We start from the raw sequence: 26,478 nt of genomic DNA on the forward strand, positions 1-26,478 counted from the left end.
ACATCTTTGCACATGCAGCTCCCTCTGCAGGAATGCTTTTCCCTTCCCCACTGGCCTACTCATGTCTCAGTTTTCCTCAGTAATTCAAATATTAGTATAATAATACGCTAAGTATTTGATTAGAGTGCTTCCTTCTTAGCACTCATCACAATTTTAATTTTTGTCATTGATAACTGTATGCTACTATGCTGTAAGTTTCCCACCTTGTCTGCTTTTAGCCCCCCATAGAACCTAGCTCTCCCGCACATTTGTAGGTTGTAATAAACAATTTTTTTTTTTTTAAGACAAGGTCTTGCTTTGTGTCCAGGCTGGAGTGCAGTGGTATGACTGCGGCTCACTACAGCTTTGACCTCCTGGGCTCAATCGATCCTCACACCTCAGCCTCCTGAGTAGCTGGAACTATAGGCATGCTCCCATGCCCAGCTAATTTTTTAATTTTTCGTAGAGACGGGGTCTCGCCATCTTGCCCATGCTTGTCTCAAACTCCTGGGCTTAAGCAATCCTGCTTCTGTCTCCCAAAGTGCTGGGATTACACTACTAAAGATTTTTAAACAAATGAATACAGGTGAAAGCAAATTAAGTGATACATGAAGTCTGGTGAGGCGAGCAACATATTTCTTTTGGAGAATTCTCGAGGCACTGGTTAATGCTATATGCCTATTCTCTAATAATTTGCCCCGAACCTTGCAAAGGCACTACTCCCTTGAACTCAGAACCCGAGCTAGGCTTTGAGAGGAGCCTGCGCACTTGGCTCCCGGATATACGCAAGGGCGTGGGGCGGAGCTCTGGTAACCCAGGGAACAGCCCGGAAGCCGCTGGCTGGGTTAAGCTGTGGCGAGCTCCGCGGTTCCGGACCCTGAAGTTTTAGTTGAGGTGGCGGCGGCAGTCGGGAAACGGCAAGGCAAGTTGAGAAGATAGATCAGAGGCTTGCAGCTCGCAGTCCCAACGAGCCTTAGAGACCGGGGCTACCAAAAGGGTGGGGAGAACGGTGGTGGCATCTCTCTGTTCTCTGGGATCCAGGCGCCCGGTTGGGGAATCCTTACTTCAGGAAGCGCAGCCGCGGCTGTGTTTTGAGAGTGCAAGTGCCTGTCAGGGTGCGTGTCTGGTTGGTTGTGCGTGGCGTCAGAGCACCTCGAGTATGCGCGTGCGCACCGCTTTCGAGAGCTTTTGCACAGAGCTGGAAATTGGGGGTACTCGATTGTAGCGTTCGAGGAGTTTGCCGGGTAGCAGGAGAGAGGCAAACTATCCAGGATGCTTTGGGACCGGGAGCGTCATTTAGATCGATGGATGTCAGAGAGGGGCTTCTCAGAAGGCTCCGCCTGTCTGAGTTTTGAGGAGTCCGTGGAAGTTAACCCGGTAAAGAAGAGAGTGAGCCTGACGGGTGTTCGGAGCAGAGGGAAAAGAATGGTTGCAACTATATGTGAGGCGAGAACTCGGTTTTAGGATTTGCGGGAGATGTGAGAGAACACTGGAAAGAAAGGTCAGCCAGGCCACATAGGGGAGAGGTCTGAATGCCAAGCTGAGTTGGATTCCTCTTGACAGTGGGGAGCCATCCGAATCCAGAGGAGGTAAGAAAAGGGTTCAGATCCATTCTCTCTCCGTGTATTTAGGTAGGATTGATTCAACAGTGTTTGGAAAGAGTTCTTGTTTCTCCTTAATCAGTTTTCCATACCAGTCAGAGTGGATTTACTAAGTCCAGGCATAACTATCCCGTTTAAAATTCTTCAGTGGTTTCCTATGGTCTTAGGATAGTGTTCAGATTGCTGTGGCTCAGAAGACTACAGTCTGCTCTCTGCCTTTCCTCCTGCTTTAACCTCTCACCCTCTCAGATCTTTGTTAATTGAACTGAGTTTCTCAAACTCTTCGTAAATGCATTTTCGCTTGCCTGGAATTTTCTTTCCCCTACTTCTAACTTTTATTCATATTTTAACTCTCGGTGCAAACATTTTTGGGGGTATAGAGGAGGCAGCTTTTTCTTACTGCGTAGAGTTAGTTGGGTACTTTCATGGCAGACAGAATTTACTGCCCATGCTGCCCTTTTGTTGTAAATACTTGTTTAATTGCGGTCCTCTTAGAAACTCTTAACTCTGCAAGGGCATAGACTATTCTGCTTTCTTGTTGTATCTGGTGCCTCACCCTTAGGTGGTGCTTTCAAAATATTAGTTAAATTAATAGATGGATGGTGACGTCAGTGAGTGAAGAGTGAAAGGGAGACTAATTAGAATAACGAGAGCCTGAATAAAAATATTTTTAGTAGAGATGGAGAAGAGCGGGCAGGAGAGATTTTTAGGGAAAAAGTTAATAGATTCTCTTATCTGATTCACTAAGAGATAAGGAACAGAGGTGATGCTGAGGTTTTAAATTGGAGCAACTAGAAGGATTGTAATTCTGTAAATTCAGCTTAATTCAACGTATTTATCGAGTTAACCTGTTATATATCAGCAAGTAGAGATTTGGGGTATGATGATGAGCTTTATTTTGATATACGGTATTTGTGATATTTGGCAGATCTGTACAATAGGTAGTTAGAAATGAGCATTTGGTGGTTTTGTTTTGTTTTGATTTGTTTATTTTAAGAGACAGAGCCTCACTCCATCACCCAGGCTGGAGTGCAGGAGTGCCATCTTAAGTCACTGCAGCCTCCAACTCCTGGGCTCAAGCAGTCCTCCCATCTCAGCCTCCTGAGTAGCTGGAACTATAGGCATTCACCGCCACTCCTGGCTAATTAAAAAAAAATTTTTTTTAGAGACAGGGTCTTGCTATGTGGCACAGGCTGGTCTTGAACTTCCTACCTCAAGTGATCCTCCTGCCTCAGCCTCCCGAGTTGCTGGGATTACAGATGCGAGCCACTGTGTTTCATATTTTGTGGAAAGGTGTGAATCATTGATTTGGAACTCATTTTCACAGTTTTTTTTTGTGTTTTTGTGTCCATACATTCATAGCTTTGCTCAAGGGAGTAGGTGAGGTCACTGAGGGAGGATGTGAACTGCCCCTTTGTGATCAAGAAAGCAGCTCCATGAGAGCTGGCACCATATTAGACTTGTTTACTGATATCTTGGTTTATTTAGTTTACTTGTATCTCTAATGCCTAGCTAGTGCCTGGTGTGTGCTGTACTCCCCCAAATAATTATTGAATGAAAGAGAGGGTATCTAATGGAAAGACAAGAGGGATGAGAACTGAGATAGAACTGGGTGGAGATCCTTGATTAAATTGTGTGTGTGGAGGGGGACAATAGAGCCCGTGAAGAAAAGGAGAAAACAATAGAAGAGGCCGGGCATGGTAGCTCATGCCTGTAATCCCAGCACTTTGGGAGGCTGAGCTGGGTGGATCATAAGGTCAAGAGATCGAGACCATCCTGGCCAACATGGTGAAATCCCGTCTCTATTAAAAATACAAAAATTAGCTGGGTGGGGTGGCAGGTGCCTGTAGTCCCAGTGATTCGGGAGGCTGAGGAAGGAGAATCACTTGAACCTGGGAGGCGGAGATTGCACTGAGCCGAGATCGCACCACTGCACTCCAGCCTGGGTGACGGAGCGAGACTCTGTCTCAAAAAAAAAAAAAGAAGAGAAGTAAAGCAGGAGAAAGGGTGTTCTGGAAGCCAAGAGAGGAGAGGGCTTCTAGGATTGGGAGTGTGCAGAGCTGGAAAGGGCCATTAGTATTTCAGTTTCTCCAAACAGGCATAGATTGTCTTGACTGTGTTAATTTTAATATTTGATTTCTTAACACTGTAAACCATCAGAATATCTCTAGTCTCACATTTTAACAATAAACTATAGCACACTTATGATCTCTGGTTTCTGTAAGTGGCACAAAATTCCTTTTTTAGACCAAAACGTCTGATCCTTGGTTAAGAAAAATATGGTTACTATTATTGATGGTGTTCAAGAGAATGCTTTTCTGCTGAGTGTGGTGGCTCACGCTTGTAATCCCAGCACTTTGGGAGGCCAAGGCAGGTGGATCACGAGATCAGGAGTTCGAGACCAGCCTGACGAACATGGTGAAACCCTGTCTCTACTAAAAATACAAAAATTAGCCGGGCATGGTGGTGCATGCCTGTAATCCCAGCTACTCAGGAGGCTGAGGGAGGAAAATTGCTTGAACCCGGGAGTCGGAGGTTGCAGTGAGCTGAGATCATGTCACTGCACTCCAGCCTGGCGACAGGGCAAGACTCCAACTCAAAAAGAAAAAACAAAAACAAAAAAAACGGTTTTCAGTGCAAAGTTGGGGTCAGAGTTTTTGTAATTAATAAAACTTGGAGGTAGAACTAAGGATTAGTAAATACAGGTGCTAAAGTGTACCTTTTCATGAAGTTGGATGGCAAGAGAAGGGCAAAGATGGGATAAAGTCTTAACTATACACTGTATATCATCCTACCATACACAGGTAGTAAATTACCACAGATTTAGTGGCCTAAAACAATTACTATTTATCATTTCACAATTTCTGTGGGTTATGAGTTTGGACATCGCTTAGTTAGAGTCTCTGCTTAGGGTCTTCCAAAGCTGTAATCAAGTTGTGGCCAGTCTGCATTCTCATCTGGAAGTTTACGCTTCTGAATGAGTAAAATATTCTAAATGTAACCTGAAATAATTTTTTCCCCATTTTTAAGAGTAACATAGGTTCATTATAGAAAGTTTGGGAAATACAGAAGCAACCAGTGGTAACCCAATTCTGGCAAACTTTTCCAGCAGGTGCTTTACAGTCAGTCAGACCTGGTCTTGAGTGTCAGCTCTTGGCTCTGCCTGTTATTATTTGTATGACTTTGAGCTATCTACTTTCTCTAAGCCTCGTTTTTCATTTTTTTGAATTTTAATATTCTTAATATTTTTAAATTCTGTTTCAAGTTCCAAGGTACATGTGCGGTATGGGCAGGTTTGTTTCATAGGTAAACGTGTGTCATAGTGGTTTGCTACATCTATCAACCCATCACCTAGGTATTAAATCTAGCATGCATTAGCTCTTTTTCCTGATACTCTCCCTCCCCTCACCCATCTGCTGCCCAACAGGCCCCAGTGTGGGTTGGTCCCCTCCCTGTGTCCATGTGTTCTCATCGTTCAGCACTCACTTATAAGTGAGAACTTGTGGTGTTTGGTTTTCTGTTCCTGCATTCATTTGCCAAGGATAATGACTTCCAGCTCCATCCATGTCCCTGCGAAGGACATGACCGCGTTCCTTTTTATGGCTGCATAGTATTCCATGGTGTATATGTACCACATTTCTTTATCCAGTCTGTCAATGATGGGTATTTGGGTTGATTCCATGTCTTTGCTATTGTGAATAGTGCTGCAGTGAACATATATGTGCATGTATCTTTATAATTGAATGATTTATTTTCCTTTGGGTATATACCCATTAATGTGATTGCTGGGTCAAATGGTATTTCTTGTTCTAGGTCTTTGAGGAATCGCCACACACTGTCTTCCACAATGGTTGAACTAATTTGCATTTCCACCAACAGTGTAAAATTGTTCCTGTTTCTCCACAGTCTTGCCAGCATCTGTTGTTTCTTGACTTTTTAATAATCGCCATTCTGACTGGCATGAGATGGTATCTCATTGTAGTTTTGATTTGCATTTTTCTAACAATCAGTGATGTTGACTTTTTTCCATATGTTTGTTGGCTGCATAAATGCCTTCTTTTGAGAAGTGTGTGTTCATGTCATTTGCCCACTTTCTAATGGGGTTCTTTGTTTTTTTCTTATAAATTTGTTTAAGTTCCTTGTAGACTCTGGATATTAGCCCTTTGTCAGATGGAGAGATTACAAAATTTTTCTCCCATTCTGTAGGTTGTCCATTTGCTTTGATGATAGTTTCTTTTGCTGTGCAGAAGCTCTTTAGATTAATTAGATCTCATTTGTTAAGTTTTGCTTTTGTTGCAGTTGCTTTTGACATTTTCATCATGAAATCTTTGCCTGTGTGTATGTGCTGAAAGGTATTGCTTAGATTTTCTTTTGAGATTTTTATAGTTTTGGGTTTTACATTTAAGCCTTTAGTCATCCTGAGTTGATTTTTGTATATGGTGTAAGGAAGGGGTCCAGTTTCAGTTTTCTGCATATGGCTCACCAGTTCTCCCAACGTTATTTATTAAGTAGGGAATCCTTTCCCCATTGCTTGTTTTTGTCAGGTTTGTTGATGATCAGATGGTTGTAGATGCACAGTCTTATTTTTGAGTTCTTCATTCTGTTCCATTGGTTTATGTGTCTGCTTTTGTACAGTACCATGCTGTTTTGGTTACTGTAGCCTTGTAGTATAGTTTGAAGTAGGGTAGCATGATGCCTCCAACTTTGTTCTTTTTGTTTAGGATTGTCTTGGCTATATGGACTCTTTTTTGGTTCCATATGAATTTTAAAATAGTTTTTTCTAATTCTGTGAAGATGTTAATGGTAGTTTAATAGGCATAGCATTGAATCTATAAATTACTTTAAAATGGCAGTATGGCTATTTTCACTATATTGATTCTTCCAGTCTCATTTTTCTTATTTGGGAAAAGGGTTAATTGTCACTGACATTGTTATCCTCAACATTTAAATACAATTTTGTATGCTAGGCAGGTGTATTAGTTCATTCTCATGCTGCTGTAAAGAAATACTCGAGACTGGGTAATTTATAAAGAAAAGAGGTTTAATCGACTCACAGTTTTGCAGGCCTCAAGAAACTTACACTTATGGCACAAGGCCAAACAGAAGCAGGTACCTTCTTCACAAGGTGGCAGGAGAGAAAGTGAGTGCAAACAGAGGAAATGCCAGACGCTTATATATGCATCAGATCTCATGAGAACTCACTATCATGAAAACAACATGAGGTAAACTGCCCCCATGATCCAATCACTTCCCACTGGGTCCCTCTCACAACACATGGGGATTATGGGGATTACAATTCGAGATGAGATTTAGGTGGGAACACAGCCAAACTATATCAGCAGGGGTTCTAAGCACTTATATATTTAATTAGTTCTGTTTTATAGTTAGTGAAAAAGCTGGGATGTGAACCCAGACTGTATTATTAGCCTTTATACTATATTTTATCTTAAGACAGAACAGGCCTTACAAGGTTGTGGGATCAAATGTGAAGCTCTTAGCAGAGATAAGTGCTTTATTAATAATGCCTATATTCTAACATCATTGAGAATATACTATACATACCGTTCTGTATTCTACTTTTTATACTTCTTATGTATTTTCCTGTCATTAAACATTTTTCTTAATATAATTTTAATCGATACATAATTCATCATATAGGGATACTGACATTTTATGACTCCTCTTTGTTTTTACAGAGTAAATTGGAGATCTAAGTGGTTAAAGATCTAAGTGGTTAAAATACATTAGATTCATGTCTTTGAATAACTATTGTTTTCCTGTCTTTTAAAATAGCTTTATTGAGCTATAATTCACCCTTGAAAGTATACAGTTCAGAGATTTTTAGTCAGTTCACATAATTGTGCAACTAACATTACTATCTAATTTCAGAACATTTTCTTCACTGCCCAAAGAAACCCTATACCCATTAGCAGTCACTGTCCATTCTATGCTCCCTCTAGATGCTGGCGATCACTAATCTATGTCTCTGTGGATTTACTTATTCTGGACACATCATATCAATGATATCAAGCAATAGAGGGCCTTCTGTGTTTAGAACACTTTCAAGATTCATTCAGGTTGTAGCATGTATCAGTACATCATTGCTTATTATTGCAAAGTAATACTCCATTGTGTAGATATACCACATTTTATTAATACATTCATCAGTTGGTGGACATTTAGGATGTCTCTACTTTTTGTCTGTTCAAAATGCTGCTGTGACCTTTTATGTACAAGTTTTTATGTGGACATATGTTTTTAGTTCTCTTGGATGTAATTATGCGAGTTGAATTGCTGGGTCATGTGGTAACTGTGTGTTTAACCTCTTGAGGAATTGCCAACTGTTTCCAAAGTGCCTACACCATTTTACATTCCATGAACAATATGTGAGGATTCTAGTTTTTCCATATTCTTGTCAGGGCTTGTTGTTGTCCATCTTTTTGATTATAGCCATCCTAGTCAGTGTGAGGTGGTATCTCATTGTGAGTTTGATTGGCATTTCCCTAATGACTAATTATGTTGAACATCTTTTCATGTGTTTATTAGCTGGCTATAGTATCTTCCTCGGAGGAACATGTATTTAAGTCCTATGTCCATTTTTAAATCGGATTTTTAAAATTGTTGAGTTGTAAAAATTCTTTATATAGTCTGGATTCAAGTCCTTTATCAGATAAAGGATTTGCAGATACTTTCTCCCATTCTATTGGTTGTCTTTATTTTCTTGATTGTGCCTTCGAAGCACAAAAATTCTTAATTTTGATTAACTCCAATTTATTATTTTCTTTGGTTGCTTGTGCTTTTTGTGTCATTTCTAAGAAACCATTGTTTAACCCAAGGCTCATGAAGATTTACTCTTATGTTTTCTTTTAAGCATTTTGTAGTTTTAGCTCTTACATTTAAATCCATGATTCAATTTAACTTTTGAATATGGTTTGAGGTAGGAGTCCAACTTCATTCTTTTTCATATGAGTATCCAGTTGTCCCAGCACCATCTCTTGAAAAGACTATTCTTTCCCCATTGAATTGTCTTGGCACCCTTGTTGAAAATAAACTGACCATAAATGTAAGAGTTTGTTTTAGACTCTTAGTTCTATTATATTCCGTATCTTTTAAAATGGTACTTGTGGCTCTGCTACTTACTAACTGTGTGACCTTCATGGTTGGTTAACCTTTGTCTCTTAGTTTTCTCATTTGTAAAATGAGGAATAAATAGTAAGTACCTCATGGGGTTATTGTGAGGATTCAAGAAAATAATGTTTAAAGAGCATAGACTAGTATCTGGCTTATAGTAAGCACACAGTATGTGTTAGCTGATGCCATCATTACCACTGCTGCTATCTCATCATTACCATCATAAAACTTAAATGTTATTTCCTAACTTGTATGTGACTTGTTTTCTTTGGCTGAATTGTAAATGCTGAAATTAGATACCGTGTTTAAGAAGTGAATGTTCTTGTTAAGAGAGAGTACAGAGTGCAAGGAAGATTGAGGGCAAACTCTTAAGAAACACTTGTATTTAGACATTTTTATTATAGTAGACGATTTTTTTTTTTTTTTAAAGTACTTAAGGAAAATACTAGAGTCCTTGTTTTAGGCTTATTGGGAGTAAGGGGGTCAGCTGGAAAGTCCTGTAATTATTTAGGTAGGTTAAAAGGGTCTGCAATAGTAGTCATGTATATGTATTGCTTTTTAAAAGTCATATATATGTATTGTAAAATCCTGGTGTTCGAGGACTATGGGTCTTTTTCTAATTTGGTATAATGTGTAGTCTAGTGTCCTTAGCATTGCTGTTTAAACAGTGGGAAGCTAATGTTGGCAATTTAAAAATTCTAGTTTAAAATCAATAATTATTCATTTGTTTATCAGCGATAGAAAAAAAATCAATAATTAGTACCATTTAGCACTATGTGACAGATATGTTAGAAGTGATAGCATACCTCATTTGTTCTCTAAAGTTTAGCTACTTTTATTTTCAAGTAAGCACATATGTACCTGGTAGTGATTTTGAGTGTTAGAGTGCTTAAAAAAGAACTCCAACTCTCTTTTGCCCTTTCCTTCCTTCACCTTACGTTCACATTGTTAGCTTGTGACTGGGCTATTTTCTACTAATTGTGATTTTGTGTAACTGATGACAAAGCTTTTGACGACTGTCTTAGTTCTCTGCTTTAGGCCATAATTTCTGCATTCCTAGAGTTCACTGTTAATCAAATATATAAAAGTTATTGACTTGAGACCTCTTTTATTATAATTATCAGTACCAACTTTTATTAGTTGTAAAATGAAAGAAGAAAGTATTTTATTTTGATAGCCTGTTCCTTTTATCATGCTTAAATTTTTCTTTTGGCATTTTAAAATTTGTTTTTTTTTTCAGGTGTCTTTCCTCACTCTGGTGATGCTTATTGTTTTTTCTTGTATTTAAAAATTTTGATGTGATTATTATTCCTAGATGTCATTTGTCAGAGTGAACCGCTGTGGTCCCCGAGTTGGTGTAAGAAAGACACCGAAAGTAAAGAAGAAGAAAACTTCAGTGAAACAAGAATGGGATGTGAGTATAGGTGGGATAGTAAATAATGTAACGTTACTCTGGAGGAATGACAGTGATACGGCCCTAGTCATGCAAGATGGTATTCTGAATGGGGCTCATCATGTCATAGGGTGGAATAGGTTTCTGGGCATGTGATATTCTAGGTCTTGGAGGGAAGAGCAGAATCCTTTGGGGGAGGTTTTAAGAATACACACGTCCAGACTGTAACCTCTATATCCTTTAAAGAACTGGACTCTTAAGGGGATGGGGAGATACTAAAAAAAAAAAAGTCTTCTCACTCTCACTCTGAGAACTCACTGCATAAAGGCAACTCTAGTTCACTGGTGTCACTAAAGTCTGTGACAATTTTTTCGGTACCTTTTTTAGGTTTGCTCAGAGCAACCAGTGATATCATAACCATGTGAGTGCCAGTTTTGGCTGAAAAAAAATAGGTGACCTTTGCTCTCTTATCCCATGAATTGCTCACTTCCAGAGGTTGATCAGTTTCAGAACAAATGTTCTCTTATGGTATAAGACAAGTCTCAAGTACCTGTAACATATGATCTCTGGCTCCTAACTTGAATATTGCCTGTGTTACCAAGGCGATTTATATCTTTTTTTTAAGAGACAGGATCATGTCCTATCAACCAGGCTGGAGTGATGTGATGCCATCATAGCTCACTGCAGCCTCAAACTCCTGAACTGCAGCAATCCTCCTGCCTTAGCCTCCTGAGTAGCTAGGACCATAGGCATGCACCACCACCCCTGGCTAACTTAAAAAAATATTTTTTGTAGAGATAGGTCCTTGCTGTGTTGTCCAGGTTGGTCTTAAACTCCTAGCCTCAAGCAATCCTCCCGCCTTGGCTTCCCAAAGTGCTGGGATTATAGGTGAGCCATCGCACCCAGCTAGATTTCTATCTTTTGTAACCTGATACTTTGGTTTGGAACATGAGACTTTAGGTGCCTTTACTTTCCATTGCGAAGAGTAACTAGTTAGGGATGAGTTTGGATCTCAGGGATTCTTTTGGAATTGGAATCTTCTGGTTTGCAACCTACCATGTTAGCCAGATATCCTGGGCAAACTGACAGCCTTTGAAGTGGGGCAGCGGGACTTCTCTGTGTTTAGATTGTTTTGTTGCTGTCTGATTGGCTATAAAATTTTAATGACAAGGATGTGACTCTAAGATAAGGAAACTGATAAATAGGAAAAAAATTATGTGATAACATATTTTCCCCTTCAGAGTGGTTACTTTGAGAAGTTCAGTACGGTTGACCTTTGAACAACCTGAGTTTGAGCTGCATGGGTTCATTTATACATGAATTTTTTTTCAATAAATACAGTTGGCTGTATCCTGGGGTTCCACCTTTACAATGAAAGGTGGATTGAAAATACAGTATTTTCAGGATGTAAAACCCATATATGGAGAACCAATTAGGTGGGATTTGAGTATGTGTGGATTTTGGTATATGTGGGTGTCCTGGATACTGCGGGATGACTGCATTTATTCCGATATGCCAGTATTGCTCAAAACTTAATTGAAACCTATCATTTGAAATTGCATTAAGAACCTTCCTCATTTACTTTTTATTATCTGCAGTGCTGGAAAAATCTTTTGTTATTTGAAGGTAGACTGAACTTGGAAAATAGTCATAAGTCATTTGGAGTAAATGGTTAATGATGGAGAAGAGATCAAACTGATTAATACTGTCTTGATAAAAATAGTGAGACATTTTCTGAAATGGCTTATAGATTAGATTTAAATGCAATGTCAAAAGAAAATGGTTTTAAGCAAGAGTAGTATTGATGGAATTATTATTTTCTTCCATGAGAACAAATTTTAAACCTATCACTTATTTGTATGCCTGAGTTTTTAAATGATTATTAAAAATAATTCTCATGATCCTGTAGTTGTACCTTGTACCTTTCTTTTCCTTTTCCTTTTTTTTTTTTTGAGACAAGGTCTCACTATGTTGCCCAGGCTGGCCTCAAACTCCTGGGCTCATGATGGGATCTTCCTGCCTCGGCCTCATGAACCTCCTGAGTAGCTGAGACTGCAAGTGCACACCACCATGCCTGGCTCTTGTACCTTTCTAAATCATTGTAAAAGCAGTAACAGTTTTCATACAGAAAAACCTTGAGCCAAATATAAATCATGGCCAAAAAGTTTAGTCTTTGATCAGAAGCCATTTTTGACTGTTTGAATTCCTTGTCACTTAGAAGTAAAACTAACTTGTTTTATTTCCTGCCTCAACAAATCTGTGTAGCACAATGGCTGAAGTTGCTTTGGAAAGGGCCAAGTTACAGGGTTACAACTTAGAGCTGTGCAGCCTGTGTGCCACACAATTTCAAGGGGTGCTATTTACATGGACTCTGATATTAATGTTAACTTATGGAGTTGTGCAGGGTGGTAGCCTTACTATGTTAGTTTAGTGCCTGTTAATTTAAGTGACTGTTTTCACATTTCATGAAATTATGCATTGCCCTCAAATTTCATCTTTCATTGTAGCAGCATCAATGCTTAAGATGTTTGCAGACACAAATTGAACCTCTCTGTAGTGATCACACTGTCTTTTTTTTTTTTTTTTGAGATAGAGACTCGCTTTGTTGCTGAGGCTGGAGTGCAGTGGCATAATCTCGGCTCACTGCAGCCTCCACCTCTTGGGTTCAAGTGATTCTCCTGCCTCAGCCTCCTGAGTAGCTGGAATTACAGGCGCCCACCACCAGGCCTGGCTCATTTTTGTATTTTTAGTAGAGACTGAGTTTTGCCACGTTGGCCAGGCTGTTCTCGAACTCCTGAGCTCAGGTGATCCACCCGCCTCAGCCTCCCAAAGTGCTGGGATTACAGGCATGAGCCTCTGTGCCCAGCCAGTGAACACACTTTTTTTTAGGAACCGTTAGCATTGCATTGTGGAATCCTGGGATTCCATAGACTACAGTGTGAAAACTAAAACTTTAGTTAAACTCACTCATTTTGAATATATACTACCATTTATTCATATGTCATATATTCATTTTGAATATTTTCATTGTTTTAATATAATGTATGACTGCTTGGTGAATACAGTACTTATTTTCTGTAAGACATCTAAAATTAGTCTGTTATTTTCTATAAATAGGACACCTAAAACTAATATGTGTTCATATCTAAATTGAGAATACTGGTTCCCAGAAAGAAAAAATTTTTGGTCCCAGGATTTTGAAACCATTTTAGCCATTAAAATCCAATAAATGTGTGTATTTTATAAGAAAACTTTTTTTTTTTTTAAAGAAAGGCCACCTTTTTTTTTTTTACAGAATACTGTGACTGATCTAACAGTTCATCGGGCAACTCCTGAAGATCTGGTGAGTTTAATATCAAAACTTAAGTCATTTTTTCAGTGTTTTATTTGGTATTTGACTTTTAACCTTTAGAATAGAAACTATAGGCACCTCCTGGAAGTTGTTCAGTTATGTTTAATCTTGTTTACGTCTATATAAAATCAAAAAGCCTGTCTTCTGGACTTCCTGATTTCAGCTAGGAATATCAATTAGTATGTATTAGAGTTTCATTAAATATGTTGGGTTTATAGTTGAAATCTCTTCAGTCTAGTACTGCCCTATATATATCTATCTATCCGCCTTTTAAAAAAATCTATAGATAGCTTCAGCATTATTTATTACTTCCCTATACAAACATACTGTTCTAGTCAATGTAGTAATTTATCCCTTGAGTATGCCGTGTATATTTCCATGTCTGAGTCCCCATTCCTTACTTGGAACAGTTTCTGTACCTTCTTCTTCTACCTGTTCAAATCTTACTTTACTTCCTTATCCTAGTTCAAATCCTACTTTTTTTTTTTTGAAGTTTCCACTTAGGTTTTTTTTTTAAGGTTTATTGAGATATAGTTAGCATACCATAAAATTTACCTGTTTAATGTGTACAGTTTGGTGATTTTTGGTATATTCAGAGTTGTGCAACCACTGTCACTGTCTAATTTTGGAATGTTTTCATTACCCCAAAATGAAACCTTCTGCCCGTTAACAGTCACTCCTTGTGCCCGGTTCTTCCCAGTTTGTGGCAATGACCAATGTACTTCATGCTTTTATGTATTTACATATTCTGGTCGTTTCATATACGTGGAATACAACACGTGACCTTTTATGTCTAGCTTCTTTGTGATAGCATAATATTTTCAAGGTTCATCCCCATCGTAGCATGTATCAGTCTCTGCCCACTGCAGCCTCCACCTCCTGGGCTGAAGCCACCTCAGCCTCTTGAGTACCTGGGACTACAGGTGTATGCCACCACACCTGGCTAATTTTTGTATTTTTTGTAGACACCGGATTTTGCCGTCTTGCCCAGGCTGGTCTTGAACTCCTGGGCCCAAGGAATCTGCCTACCTCAGCCTCCCAAAGTGCTGGGATTATAGGCGTGAGCCACCACGCCCAGCTCATATTGGTTCTTTATTCCTTATAATTGCCAAATTATATTCCATTGTATGGATCTACCATTTTATTTATCTGTTGTTCAGTTGGTGGACATTGCATTGTTTCTGCTTTTGTGTTGTTAGGAATAACGCTGCTGTGAACATTCATGTACAAGTTTTTGTGTGAACATATTCAGTTCTTTTTTATGTATGCATCTAGGAGTAAAATTGCTGAGTCATGTAATTTCTCCATATTTAACTTTCTAAATAATTGTCAAACTGTTGGCCGGGCGCGGTGGCTCAAGCCTGTAATCCCAGCACTTTGGGAGGCCGAGACGGGCGGATCACGAGGTCAGGAGATCGAGACCATCCTGGCTAACATGGTGAAACCCCGTCTCTACTAAAAATACAAAAACTAGCTGGGCGAGGTGGCGGGCGCCTGTAGTCCCAGCTACTTGGGAGGCTGAGGCAGGAGAATGGCGTGAACCCGGGAGGCGGAGCTTGCAGTGAGCCGAGATTGCGCCACTGCACTCCAGCCTGGGCGACAGAGCGAGACTCCGCCTCAAAAAAAAAAAAAAAAAAAATTGTCAAACTGTTTTACAAAGTGGCTGCACCATTTGCATCCCCACCAGCATGTATGAAGCTTCCAGTTTCCCCACATTGTTACTGTCACCTTTTTCACTTTAGTTCTCTTAGTAGGTGTAAAGTGCTGTCTCATGTGGTTTCAATTTGCATTTCCCTAATGATAAATGATGTTAAGCATCCTTTTATGAACTTTTCGGCCATTTGTAATATATTCTTTGGAGAAATGTCTATTCAAATACCTTCGTCATTTAAAAATTGGATTATTTGTGCTTGTATTGTTGAGTTATAAAAATTATATATGTATTCTGGATATAAGTTCCTTATCAGATATAATTTGCAAGTATTTTCTCCCATTTTCTTAATTGTTTTTTCAGTTTCTACATGGTGTCCTTTAAGCAGGGAAGTTTTTAATTTTGATGAAGTCAAATTTACCTGTTTTTTATTTTGTCACATGAGTTTTTAGTATCATATCTAAGAAACTGTTACCTAACCCAAGATTCACAAAGACATACTCCTGTGTTTTCTTCTAAGAGTTTTATAGTTGTAGTTCTTATATGTAGAACTATGATTCATTGTAAGTTAATTTTTCTGTACGGTGTGTGGTGGGAGGGGGGCCCAACTTTATTTTTTGCTAACGGATAATCATTGTCCAAACAGCATTTATTGGAAAGACTATTCTTTCTCCCTTGAATTATCTTAGAACTCTTGTTGAAAAATCACTTGTCCATAAATATAAATGTTTATTCAGCACTCTCAATTCTATTTCACTGATTTATATGTCAGTCCTTATGCCAGTACCACATTGTCTTGATTACTATTGTTTTATAGTAAGTTTGAAGTCCTGTTTTTGAAACTGACCAACAGTTATCTCCTCTGAACTATTACTACCTAACTAAGGCATTGAGTATATGACATCTAATGTATATCATTTGTCTTTATATGGATATGCCCAATCTCCATGGGCAGATTGTTAATGCTTTTGAGAGATACGGACCATATCCTATACACCTTTGTGTACCTGGGAGTCTTAATCCTAGTAGGTGCTCATTAACTATTTACTGAGAATAATAATGATGCCCAACTGAATAGTTTTTAAATGAAAAATTTCAAACTCAAGGGAAAATGGAGATAGAAATAGAAATAACTACCATGTACTGTTTACCCAGATAGAATAGTTATTAAAAATTTGCCATAGTTGCTTCATTTATCTTACCTTTTTCTTTTTTCACTGAAATATTTTAAAGCAAATTCCAGACAACACATCATTTTGTGCTTACATATTCAGTTTGCATCTTTAAAAAATAAGCCTTTTTTTTCAACATAACCACAGTGCCATTATTACATCCAACAAAAGTAAATATAATTATTTCGTATCACCTAATACCTAGCCCATATTCAGATCTCCTCAATTGTCTAAAAAAATCATCTTCATTTGTTTTTTGTGAGTCAGAACCTTTGTGTAATATTTGTTATCTCTTTAATGGATTGATTTCTTATTTACATGGTGAAAACTCAGCAGTACATTTTATCATATATGTTCATGTTCATAGTTCTGAATACTAGAGTACTTATAAAACCAAATATCTAATTTTATTTCTTAGCCACCTTAGTGAACCCTCCCCTCTGACACTTGAGACCTGTGGCGCGTATCTCTTCTTGTACTTCAGGAACTCTACTTCCCTGACTTCTATATTTTCAGTGACCCACTTCCACATGAGGCCATTGAAGGGCTATAAACACACTGCATTATTAGTTCTTGGTAGTGATGTGATGATCATGAAATGAGTGTGTCTTTGCCAAAGAGGACTCAGTGGATTTTGTACCTTTTATGTTGTGCTCAGTTAGTGTGTGTATATGTGTGTATGTGTATGTTAAAAAAAATGCTGGTTTTGACCCATGAATTGATTTTATCATCCATTAAGTGAGTCCCAACCTGTGGTTTGAAAAACACTAGTTTGCTGGATAGTCTTGCAGAAAAGTAGTAGAAATTATTATTTCTTTCTGTATATCTTTTAGGTAGGTTTACCAGCTCTATATTCTTCTTTAAGATTATTTTTGAAAATTTAGGGGACTGAAAATTTTGGCTATGAATGTATATAAACATGCATATATTGGACCAGGAAAAGTTTAAAAAGTGATGAACTAGAGTAGGTGGTCTCACCATCTGAATAGGCAACTTTGTGTCTGAAAGATTCCTTTATGTACTTTTCTATATAGGTACGCCGTCATGAAATACACAAATCAAAGAATAGAGCATTAGTACACTGGGAACTCCAAGAAAAAGCTTTGAAGAGAAAATGGAGGAAGCAGAAACCTGAAACTTTAAATCTTGAGAAGAGAAGATTGTCTATCATGAAGGAGGTAATGCTACACTGCATTAGAGTTAGAAAGAGAAAAAGGAGATAAATAGGGTTCTTTCTTTTTCCTTCAATTTGATTCACATTGGAGAGACTCTAGTAATCACTGCGTTCTTATTCAATAATCTACATGTGGACTTCAAAAAAAGCAACAGAGTGATGACTGGAGTCTGGTTTGGTGGTTTGAATTCCTGTTCTACAACTTACCAGCTATGTGACCCTAAGTAAATTATTTAACTTTTCAGCTTGAATTTTGTCATATTTCAAATTATTATTTGCTTGTATTGCTATGAGATTTCAGTGATAAATACTTATAAAATGAATAGCACAATCTTTGCTTATTCCTCTTTTTATATGTAAGCTGCTGTAATTATTTTTCTCAGTTTAACAGCAGTGCTGTTAGATAACTTTGGAAAAAAAATAACAATGTTGTATGCTTGTCCAACTGAGTAGTAAGCAACTTGTCTTTGGCTTAACCTTTTGCCAGACGTGGGGTGTTTGGATAAGTAATCAGATATATAGGGATAAACAATATGGGAAATAAGAGGAAACTACAGCAAATAACCTTTTTAAATTTGAGTTGAAGTCATTGTAAAGGAATGTGCTTTGTCTTTAGTGTTGCTCCTTGTTCAGATTGAAGCTTATGTACAGCACTTAGCTGTCTGACCTTTCATGGCAACTTTGAATCATATATTGTCTTTGAGGAATTTGTTAGGCTTCTTATTGAAAGAAAGTCACAGTCTTAGACATCATCAGAAAGAATAATATCTTCCAAATAAATGTTTACATGAGCTTGAGAAAAGAACAGTGGCTTGATTGAGAGAATGCTTCTGTACAGATAATTATCTTTTGGTGATCTTGGACAAGTCACATACATTTAAATGTTATGTGGTAATTCTCAGTGAAAGGCCTAAAAACAGATCTCACCACGAAAAAAGGCAGCCTGCTTGGATTGCATCAGACTCTGGGCTTTTTTTCCTTTCTCTAGTGGTTCCTGCTCATGTCCTGAATTTCTCATACAAGTTATAGATGTGGTAGAAGTAGGTGTTTACAGAAGGGTGGTGAGAGACAGTGAGTGATGTTTCTTTGCTTTCTTTTTGTAGATCTGCTGCTTCAGGCACTAGTGTAATGGTTCTCAACTCTCACTGCACATTAGAATCAATCAGAGTCAAGAAGCTCCATTAAAAAAATATGTAACAGCTGGGTGTGGCAGCTCATACCTGTAATCCTAGCATTTTGGGAGGCCAAGGCGGGTGGATCACCTGAGGTCAGGTGTTCAAGACCAGCCTGGCCAATGTGGTGAAACCCCATCTCTACAAAAATACAAAAATTAGCTGGGCATGATGGCAGGTGCCTGTAATCCCAGCTACTTTGGAGGCTGAGGTGGGAGAATTGCTTGAACCTGGGAGGCAGAGGTTGCAGTGAGCCGAGATTGTCCAGCCTGTCTCAAAAACAACAACAACAACAAAACCAAAAAAAAAGCTCCTAAAAATTAGCCGGTTGCCAGGGGCAGGTGCCTGTGGTCCCAGCTACTCAGGAGGCTGAGGCAGGAGAATCGCTTGAATCCAGGTTGCAGTGAGCCGAGATCGTGCCACTGCACTCCAGCCTGGGCATCAGAGTGAGAGTCTGTCTCAAAAAAAGAAAAAAATCTCTCTCTCTCTATATAACTATATCTGGACTCTATACCCAGAGATTCAGATTCAGTTGACCTAAGATGTGGCCCCATGTAGGTGTTTTTTAGACAGTTCCTATGTAATTTTAATGTGCTGCAGGGGTTGAGCGCCTCTGCTCTTACCAGGATTCAGGTGTTTTCTGTTTACCAGCATACCTTGGAGATAATTTCCTGTCAGTGCTTAGACATCTACCTTTTCTTTTGTATGGCCGGTAGCATATAGATGTACCACAGTTTATTTATCCTGTGCTTTATTGGTGAACACTTAGGTTGTGTATTAGAGTACAGTTTAAGCTTCTGGAAATAAAAAAAGACTGTCCTATATGTTTTGTTTTAAACAAACAAATTTATTTCTGTTTCATGAAACAGTTGAGAGGAAAGTGGTAGCTGGTAGGGAACTCTGCAGTCCTTTATTACACAACTTCTGTCTCTGAATACAGAATGGCCATAGCAGCTTCCTTCAGCTATATGCCAGCCAGCAGGAAACAGGAAGAACGGTGCATGCTACTCCTATTACATGTCACCCAGAAGTTCTGGCATATATCCTGTTGGCCAGAAAGTCATCACATGGCCATTCCCATCTACAAAGATGGTTGGGAAATCTAGCTATGTAATTGGCTAAAATGCAGGAGTTCTGCTGTTAAAGGAGAAACCAAAAGAACATGGCTGGATACTTAAGTAGTACTGTCAGTTACCCACAGATTGTTTTCTGCCTTGCTACTATCAATAATGTAATAAATATCCTTGAAAATGTTTTTGGGTACACATATATTTGTAGGATAAATTCTTAAAAGTAGAATTGCTTAGTCAATGGGTATGTGCATCTTTTATTTCAATGTTGGTAAATTTGCAATGTCTCTGTTTAAGAGATGCAGTGGACCAAAGGAAGAAGCCTCCTTAGACATATTCACATAAGCCTCATCATTGTGTATTAAAGCTAACAGGACCCATCCACCTAAAGCTGGACTCCTAGATTAACATAAATTAAGAGAAAGATCTTTGGCCAGCATCATCTTAGATTTCATTTGCTGTAAGATGTACCCATGCCATGGGAATCAAGCAAATTAGGGTTCCCTCTCACTCATGGAGAGGGAGGTTTTCAAAAAGATCTTATAAATCCCCAAAATGTAACAACTCCTAAAGTCTCTTTGTAATTCCCCAATTCTACCTGGTGTCTATTACCATGGTACAAAAGGGCTAAGATGACGAGTTTCTGATAATGACTTTTTTTTTGCAGGGACTGGGATCCTTTGAAAATCCAACATGTGTACCACCACTTACAGGTTTAAGTTTGTGCTCTGCAAACTATTTGAGGAGTAATATATGCAGTTAGGCTTGTGAAGATCAGTTTACCTATTAAGAGGATGGGCTTTATGAGAGGAGTTATAAATCTAGAAAGAAGAAGTAAAAGCCAATACAGTGATCTCTGACCACTCACACCATTTTTCCCAAGGGCAGGGACAAAGCAGGGGTGTCCAATCTTTTGGCTTCATTGGAAGAAGAACTGTCTTGGGCCACACATAAAATACACTAACACTAATGATAGCTGATGAGCTAAAAAAAAAAAAAAAAAGTTGTAAAAAAAATCTCATGTTTTAAGGAAGTTTACAAATTTGTGTTAGGCCACATTCAAAGCTGTCCTGAGCCACAGGTTGGACAAGCTTGCACTAGCAGAAGGTGACAGATAATGGCTTTTACATGAGACCTCGTTATAATCAATATCAGGTCTCAATATGGTTAAGATTATTTATAATCTTCATGTGTCAATTCCATCTCTTTATTTTGATAGGTCAATGCTTTTTAAAAAGTAAACTCTTAAAATTGTTATTAGGAAATAAGCTTTGTGTAATTTTTCTAGTATAGTGAAAGATTATACTCATTCATTCACATTATTTCCTAAGTTTGTAATTGCTTGTACTTGCAAGATGGCTAAGCAGGAATAGAAATTTGGTTTGTGGGATAATATAATTTAAGTTATAGCAAAATTCTCAAACATCTCTAGAGTGGTATATAGGTTTTCAGTGTTTCCATATCCATCTACCACCCCGTAGGGCTGGGGAAGGGTTGTTGACTGGGACTCGACTCTCAGTCTTCTGGTTCTAATGTGCTCTTGACCTGATACCATTCCAGAGCTTAATGTTTGTGGAAGGAATAAATTCAGGGCTTTCTTCTCACTAAGCCAGGCACTCTTCTCACTTGCTTGGCTATAGTGGGGGAAGAAGGGGAAAAATGAAGAATGTGACTCTTGCTATTTTTCTTTCTGTGTCCTAAAACAATAACTGAGGTCACATTATATGTATACTTGATTCCGTAGTATAGAGAAATTCTGGTAAGAGTATTTGTTACCAGGTGTTTTATCAGTTTGAGTCAGTGTTGGAAACTGAGCAGTTTCCAAGTACTTTTTTTTTTTTTTTTTTTTTTTTTTGAGACGGAGTCTTGCTCTGCCGCCCAGGCTGGAGTGCAGTGGCCGGGTCTCAGCTCACTGCAAGCTCCGCCTCCTGGGTTTACGCCATTCTCCTGCCTCAGCCTCCCAAGCAGCTGGGACTACAGGCGCCCGCCATGTCGCCCGGCTAGTTTTTTTTTGTATTTTTTAGTAGAGACGGGGTTTCACCATGTTAGCCAGGATGGTCTCGATCTCCTGACCTCGTGATCCGCCCGTCTCGGCCTCCCAAAGTGCTGGGATTACAGGCTTGAGCCACCGCGCCCGGCCTCCAAGTACTTTTAACTTAAGAATGCCATCTGGTGGTGGTGCCGAGAAAATTATCTGGCTTTTACTCTAGCCTGTGGCCTTGCTTATAATTATGAATGTTCCTGAGTTGAAAGTGCATAATCAGAGGCACTACTGTAAATGTTACTTTTTGTGTTCCTACCTCTCCAGGGTAAAAAACTGATTTGTTTTTAAACACAGAAGCCTCACATTTTTTGTTTAATCCTAAAACTCATATCTTATGTCATGTCTTTAAAATTGTAGGTCATGACACATTAGTGGATTACATTAGTGGATTCTGAATTCACTCTAGTGGTTGAAACACCTCTAGGTTTAATCTGTGTTTTTCAAACTATGGATTATAATTTGTTAATAAATTGTGAAGTTAGTGAGTTGCTGCCAACATTTAAAAAATAGAATAGAAATTTACAAGAAAATATCAGTGGTTCTCATGGAGCAAGGTTAATTAAAACTTTTATTTTGTATACACACACAAGTATATATGTATATATGTGTAAATATGTATATTTGCATATATGTAAATATCGTGGGTCACAATTGTATTTCTTTGATTGCAGTCAAGTATTTGAAAGCCAGTAATTATTGTCATAGCCCCATCTAGTGGTACTTAAGGATATTAGTGCTGAAGGATTTTAGGAAGGTAGCCTATGGTTATTTCATGCTCCAGGCCTTTTTATAGTCTTTTCCTTTGTGATTTGAAAAGTAAATATATGTTTATCTGAATAATAATACTTGTCATTTAACACGTGTCTAGATTCTTTCTGATCAATACCAGATGCAAGATGTATTGGAGAAATCTGATCATCTAATAGCTGCAGCAAAAGAGCTGTTTCCTCGTAGGCGCACAGGTATTCAATTCAAACAAAAGCTTCTCTTTTTTATTAACTATAGCCCACAACTATTTGGAAGAATTTAAAATCCTTTCTTAGGCATCATATTATTTGTATTACAAGTATTATAGGGTGGATTTATAAGGGTTGTTAGAGTTAGAGTGATTATAATCTGTTTCCTTTCCACTAAGAATATTAACTACTTGTGTTACAAATAATTCAGCTAAGGAAAAGTAAATTGTTTTAATCTACTAAAATATCTTATGGTGTAAAGTACAGGATTTTGTAATTTTAAAATGTGACTTGAATAAAGCTTAATTTGAAACCTAAAGCAACTTCAGTCTCTATAAAAGGAACTTTGCCTCTTGTCAGATATATGCATTATTTATTTTAATGTGTGTGTAGTTCATTGTTTATCTTAATCTTCTAGAAACATCATTAATTTTTTGTGTAAGGTTGGAATTCCAGCTTGGCAATTTATTAGTGTTACTCTGGGCTGGTTACTTAATGTCTGTGAGTTTCAGTTTACTGATCTGTAAAATAGTAATAGTACTTACAGGGTTTTATGAGAGTAAAATAAGTTAATATATGTAAGTACGTTTAGAACAGTGCCTGGCATATAGTAAGCACTGCATTAATGTGAGCTGCTGTTTAAGATTTTCATATGATGATGCAAACCAATGGCAGTATGTAGCTTGTGAAGTCAATTTAATTAAATGAAACAAATCATCACAACTTCTTTTCCTTTTGCAGGGTTTCCAAATATAACAGTGGCTCCTGATTCCTCTCAGGGTCCCATTGTGGTAAATCAAGACCCTATCACCCAATCTATCTTTAACGAGTCTGTCATAGAACCTCAGGTAATGTGTTCTACTCATAGCTATAACACTCATGCTGAAAGGAAGTTTAAGTTGATATAGGCCTTGTAAATATTTTAAAAGTTTAAATATCAACAAGTGCTAGTTGTGGTTGCTAGATTTGCTGTTACTTAAGTGTATTGCACTTTCTGTGAGTAATGTTTGTTCCAGACAACACTGGATAATAATAGCTAACATTTATTGAGTGCTTACCTAGTAGGTGTATATACTGTTGTTATCCCCATTTGGCAGATGAAGAAATTGAAGCTGAGAACATTTAAGTGACTTGGCCAAGATCACATAGTTTGCATCAGAGATGGGATTCAAATCTAGGCCACGTGGCTCCACAAGACTGCCACCATCAATCATTATGGAAACAGCGGGGAGTCTCTCCACTTGCAGTCAGGTGGATCTACTTACTAGCTGTTTGATCTTGAGCTGATTTCTTAAAATATCTGGGTGAGCTCAGAATGTGTTTTGCTTCTATGTTTTTTGTTAAATGGGACTAGAATGTACCTGATATCGTTGTTACATGGATCAGGTGAGATAAGTTAGGTAAAGTTCCTGGTGTAATACCAGGAACATAGTACTTCATAAATGTTAGTTTCTCTTAATGTATTAGGATTTTTAAAAAATAGCTTCCCAAGAAACTTGCAATTTATCAACTAGTTACATGGGAGAATTGTATTACACTAGTAAAACATTAGTTAGCTGTATTCTAACCTAATGGGAATTCTTAATTAATGAAAATGTTTAGAATTTTGAGATAGTAAACTTTTTTAAAAGCCTATGAATAATTTAATACTAAAATAAAACAATTTATGCATGACTAGGACTCAGTATCTATTTAATGAAACTAAATATAAACTAAGTTATAGTTTCTGTGAAAAAAGAAAAGAATCATCAATTAGAGGGATATTCCTAGGGAGTTGCAAGGTCCAGAATCATAAAAGATATGTTAATTATATTGTTTCATACTTCCAAAGGCAATTAGGTAAAATGTTACACATATTTTAAATAGCCCAAAACCTTTTGTCATATTTCCAGGCAAAAACCATTTATGTTTTGGCACTTAATGAGAAGTTAGCTTTCAGATAGTTGGAAATTTAATCACCCTAGAATGTCTTATTGCTGTAGTATGTTCAACTGAAGATTTTACTTTGATTTAAATAAATCATATAGTGAAGTGTGCCCTATTTATTTCAGTCACACTTTAAGCACTTTTTCAGTTAATTGGAGCCTGGAAACAAGTACACGATGTATCCCAGCAACATGGAATAAAGCAGTCACATTTTATTCTGTTGAAGAGTCCATTCTCACACCTGAGCCTATTACCGTTAATACAGCAGTAGAATTTCAAATTAATGTTACTGATACAACTAATTTACCTACCTGGTTTAAGTTCTTTATCAATTTACAGCTGATAGCAGATGAAAAACAGTGATGTGAGCCTCTCAAAGCAGAGGTAGCAGAGAAAAATGGTGAAGGAGGAGAGAGAGGACACCTGAATAGATAAGCAGAGGACCACTATACATCAGAAGGGAAATTTGGTGTTGCTGTAGATAATCTTGAGTTACCAAGAAAAAATGAAATTATAACTGAATTACTTAAGTTCTCTGGGTCCTAGTTTCTTCATCCATGTAGGAATTAGTGAGACTAAACCTACTCACTTATTCATCATGTAATATTTTGGATCATGCACTAGATGCTAAGATACATAGATGATTAAGGCATGTCTCTGTCATTGGATTAGGGAAGTAGCAGGAGTTGAGGTAGGACCTAGGTCCTGAAGGACTAAGGACTGGAAAGTAAAAGTAGAGCCACTAAAGGATTTTAAAGAGTGGAGTATGATGAGATCCAGTATAGTGTGGAAGATGGATTGGGGAGGGACAAGACTGGAGAGAGGGTCTGGTTAGAAGACTTAGGTGGGCATCTTAGTGAGAAGTGGTGAGGGCCTGACCCAAAGCCGTGCCAATAGGGAAGGAAATAGAGGAGAATAGGGATAGACTTGAGTGTGGTTAAAATGAGGTAGAGTTGGCAGGATTGGGTGGCTGACAGGACAGGACAGGTGAGAAAGAAGGATAACTCCTCATTTGCTGGCTTGAGCATTTGAGTAGATGGTGACGCTCTTCATGGTCTTAGGTAATATTGGCAGGAACAGAATTTCTGGAAGAATGGTAGGAAGGGTTAGAAAGCTGTTCAGCCTGGGTCTATTGAGTAGGGATATCTTTTTTTTTTTTTTCTTTTTTGAGAAAGGTTCTTGCTGTGTCACCCAGGCTGGAATGCGGTGGCACAGTCATGACTCACTGCAGCCTTTACCTCCTGGGCTCAAGCAATCCTCCTGCCTCAGCCTCTTGAATAGCTGAGACCACAGGTGCACGCCACCACACCTGCCTAATTTTTGTATTTTTGGTATAGACGGGGTTTTGCCATGTTGCCCAAGCTGGTCTCAAACTCCTGGGCTCACATGATTCTCCTGCCTTGGCCTCTTAAAATGCTGGGATTACAGGAATGAGCCACTGTGCCTGGCCAGAATAGGAATATCTTATAGGCAGTTGAATATGAATGTCTAGGGCGTAGGACAGATCTGGGTGTGAAGATAGAGGTTTGGAAATTAATAGCATTTCGTTTGTAATTGCAGCTTTGGAATTAGATAAAAACATTCAGAAAGTGGATCAGATGAGGGGAGAAAAGGTTGATATAGGCCTTGTGGTAAATATTTTAAAAGTTTAAATATCAACAAATGCTAGTTGTGGTTGCTAGATTTGCTCTTACTTAACTGTATTGCACTTATGTGAATATCGTTTGTACCAAACAAGGTAAGAATGGATAATAATAGCTAAAATTTATTGAGTGCTTACCCAGTAGGTGTGATGTGACTTGAGTCACATCAGATATAAGGAAAGGGTAGAAAAATAAGATCAGTAAAGGAGATTGG

At 38.2% G+C, this 26,478-nt stretch overlaps 1 protein-coding gene across 4 annotated transcripts in view; it reads left to right on the forward strand.

Annotated features, from left to right (window-relative positions):
- Positions 1 to 795: 795 nt before the first annotated feature.
- The window catches only part of SPICE1 (spindle and centriole associated protein 1), a 67,233-nt gene continuing 41,550 nt past the window's right edge, over positions 796 to 26,478 (forward strand). The window contains exons 1-6 of one of the 4 annotated variants that reach the window (XM_033211268.1): positions 796 to 901; positions 10,027 to 10,125; positions 13,400 to 13,447; positions 17,314 to 17,457; positions 22,608 to 22,701; positions 23,437 to 23,543. In XM_033211268.1, the coding sequence (XP_033067159.1) occupies positions 10,027 to 10,125; positions 13,400 to 13,447; positions 17,314 to 17,457; positions 22,608 to 22,701; positions 23,437 to 23,543 (492 nt within the window). In that variant the 5' untranslated portion in view covers positions 796 to 901. The other 3 variants (XM_033211270.1, XM_033211269.1, XM_033211271.1) reach the window with 3 other exon arrangements.

This window comes from Trachypithecus francoisi, unplaced genomic scaffold, assembly GCF_009764315.1.
Source record: "Trachypithecus francoisi isolate TF-2019V2 unplaced genomic scaffold, Tfra_2.0 Lachesis_group0, whole genome shotgun sequence".
Lineage (NCBI taxonomy): Eukaryota > Metazoa > Chordata > Mammalia > Primates > Cercopithecidae > Trachypithecus > Trachypithecus francoisi.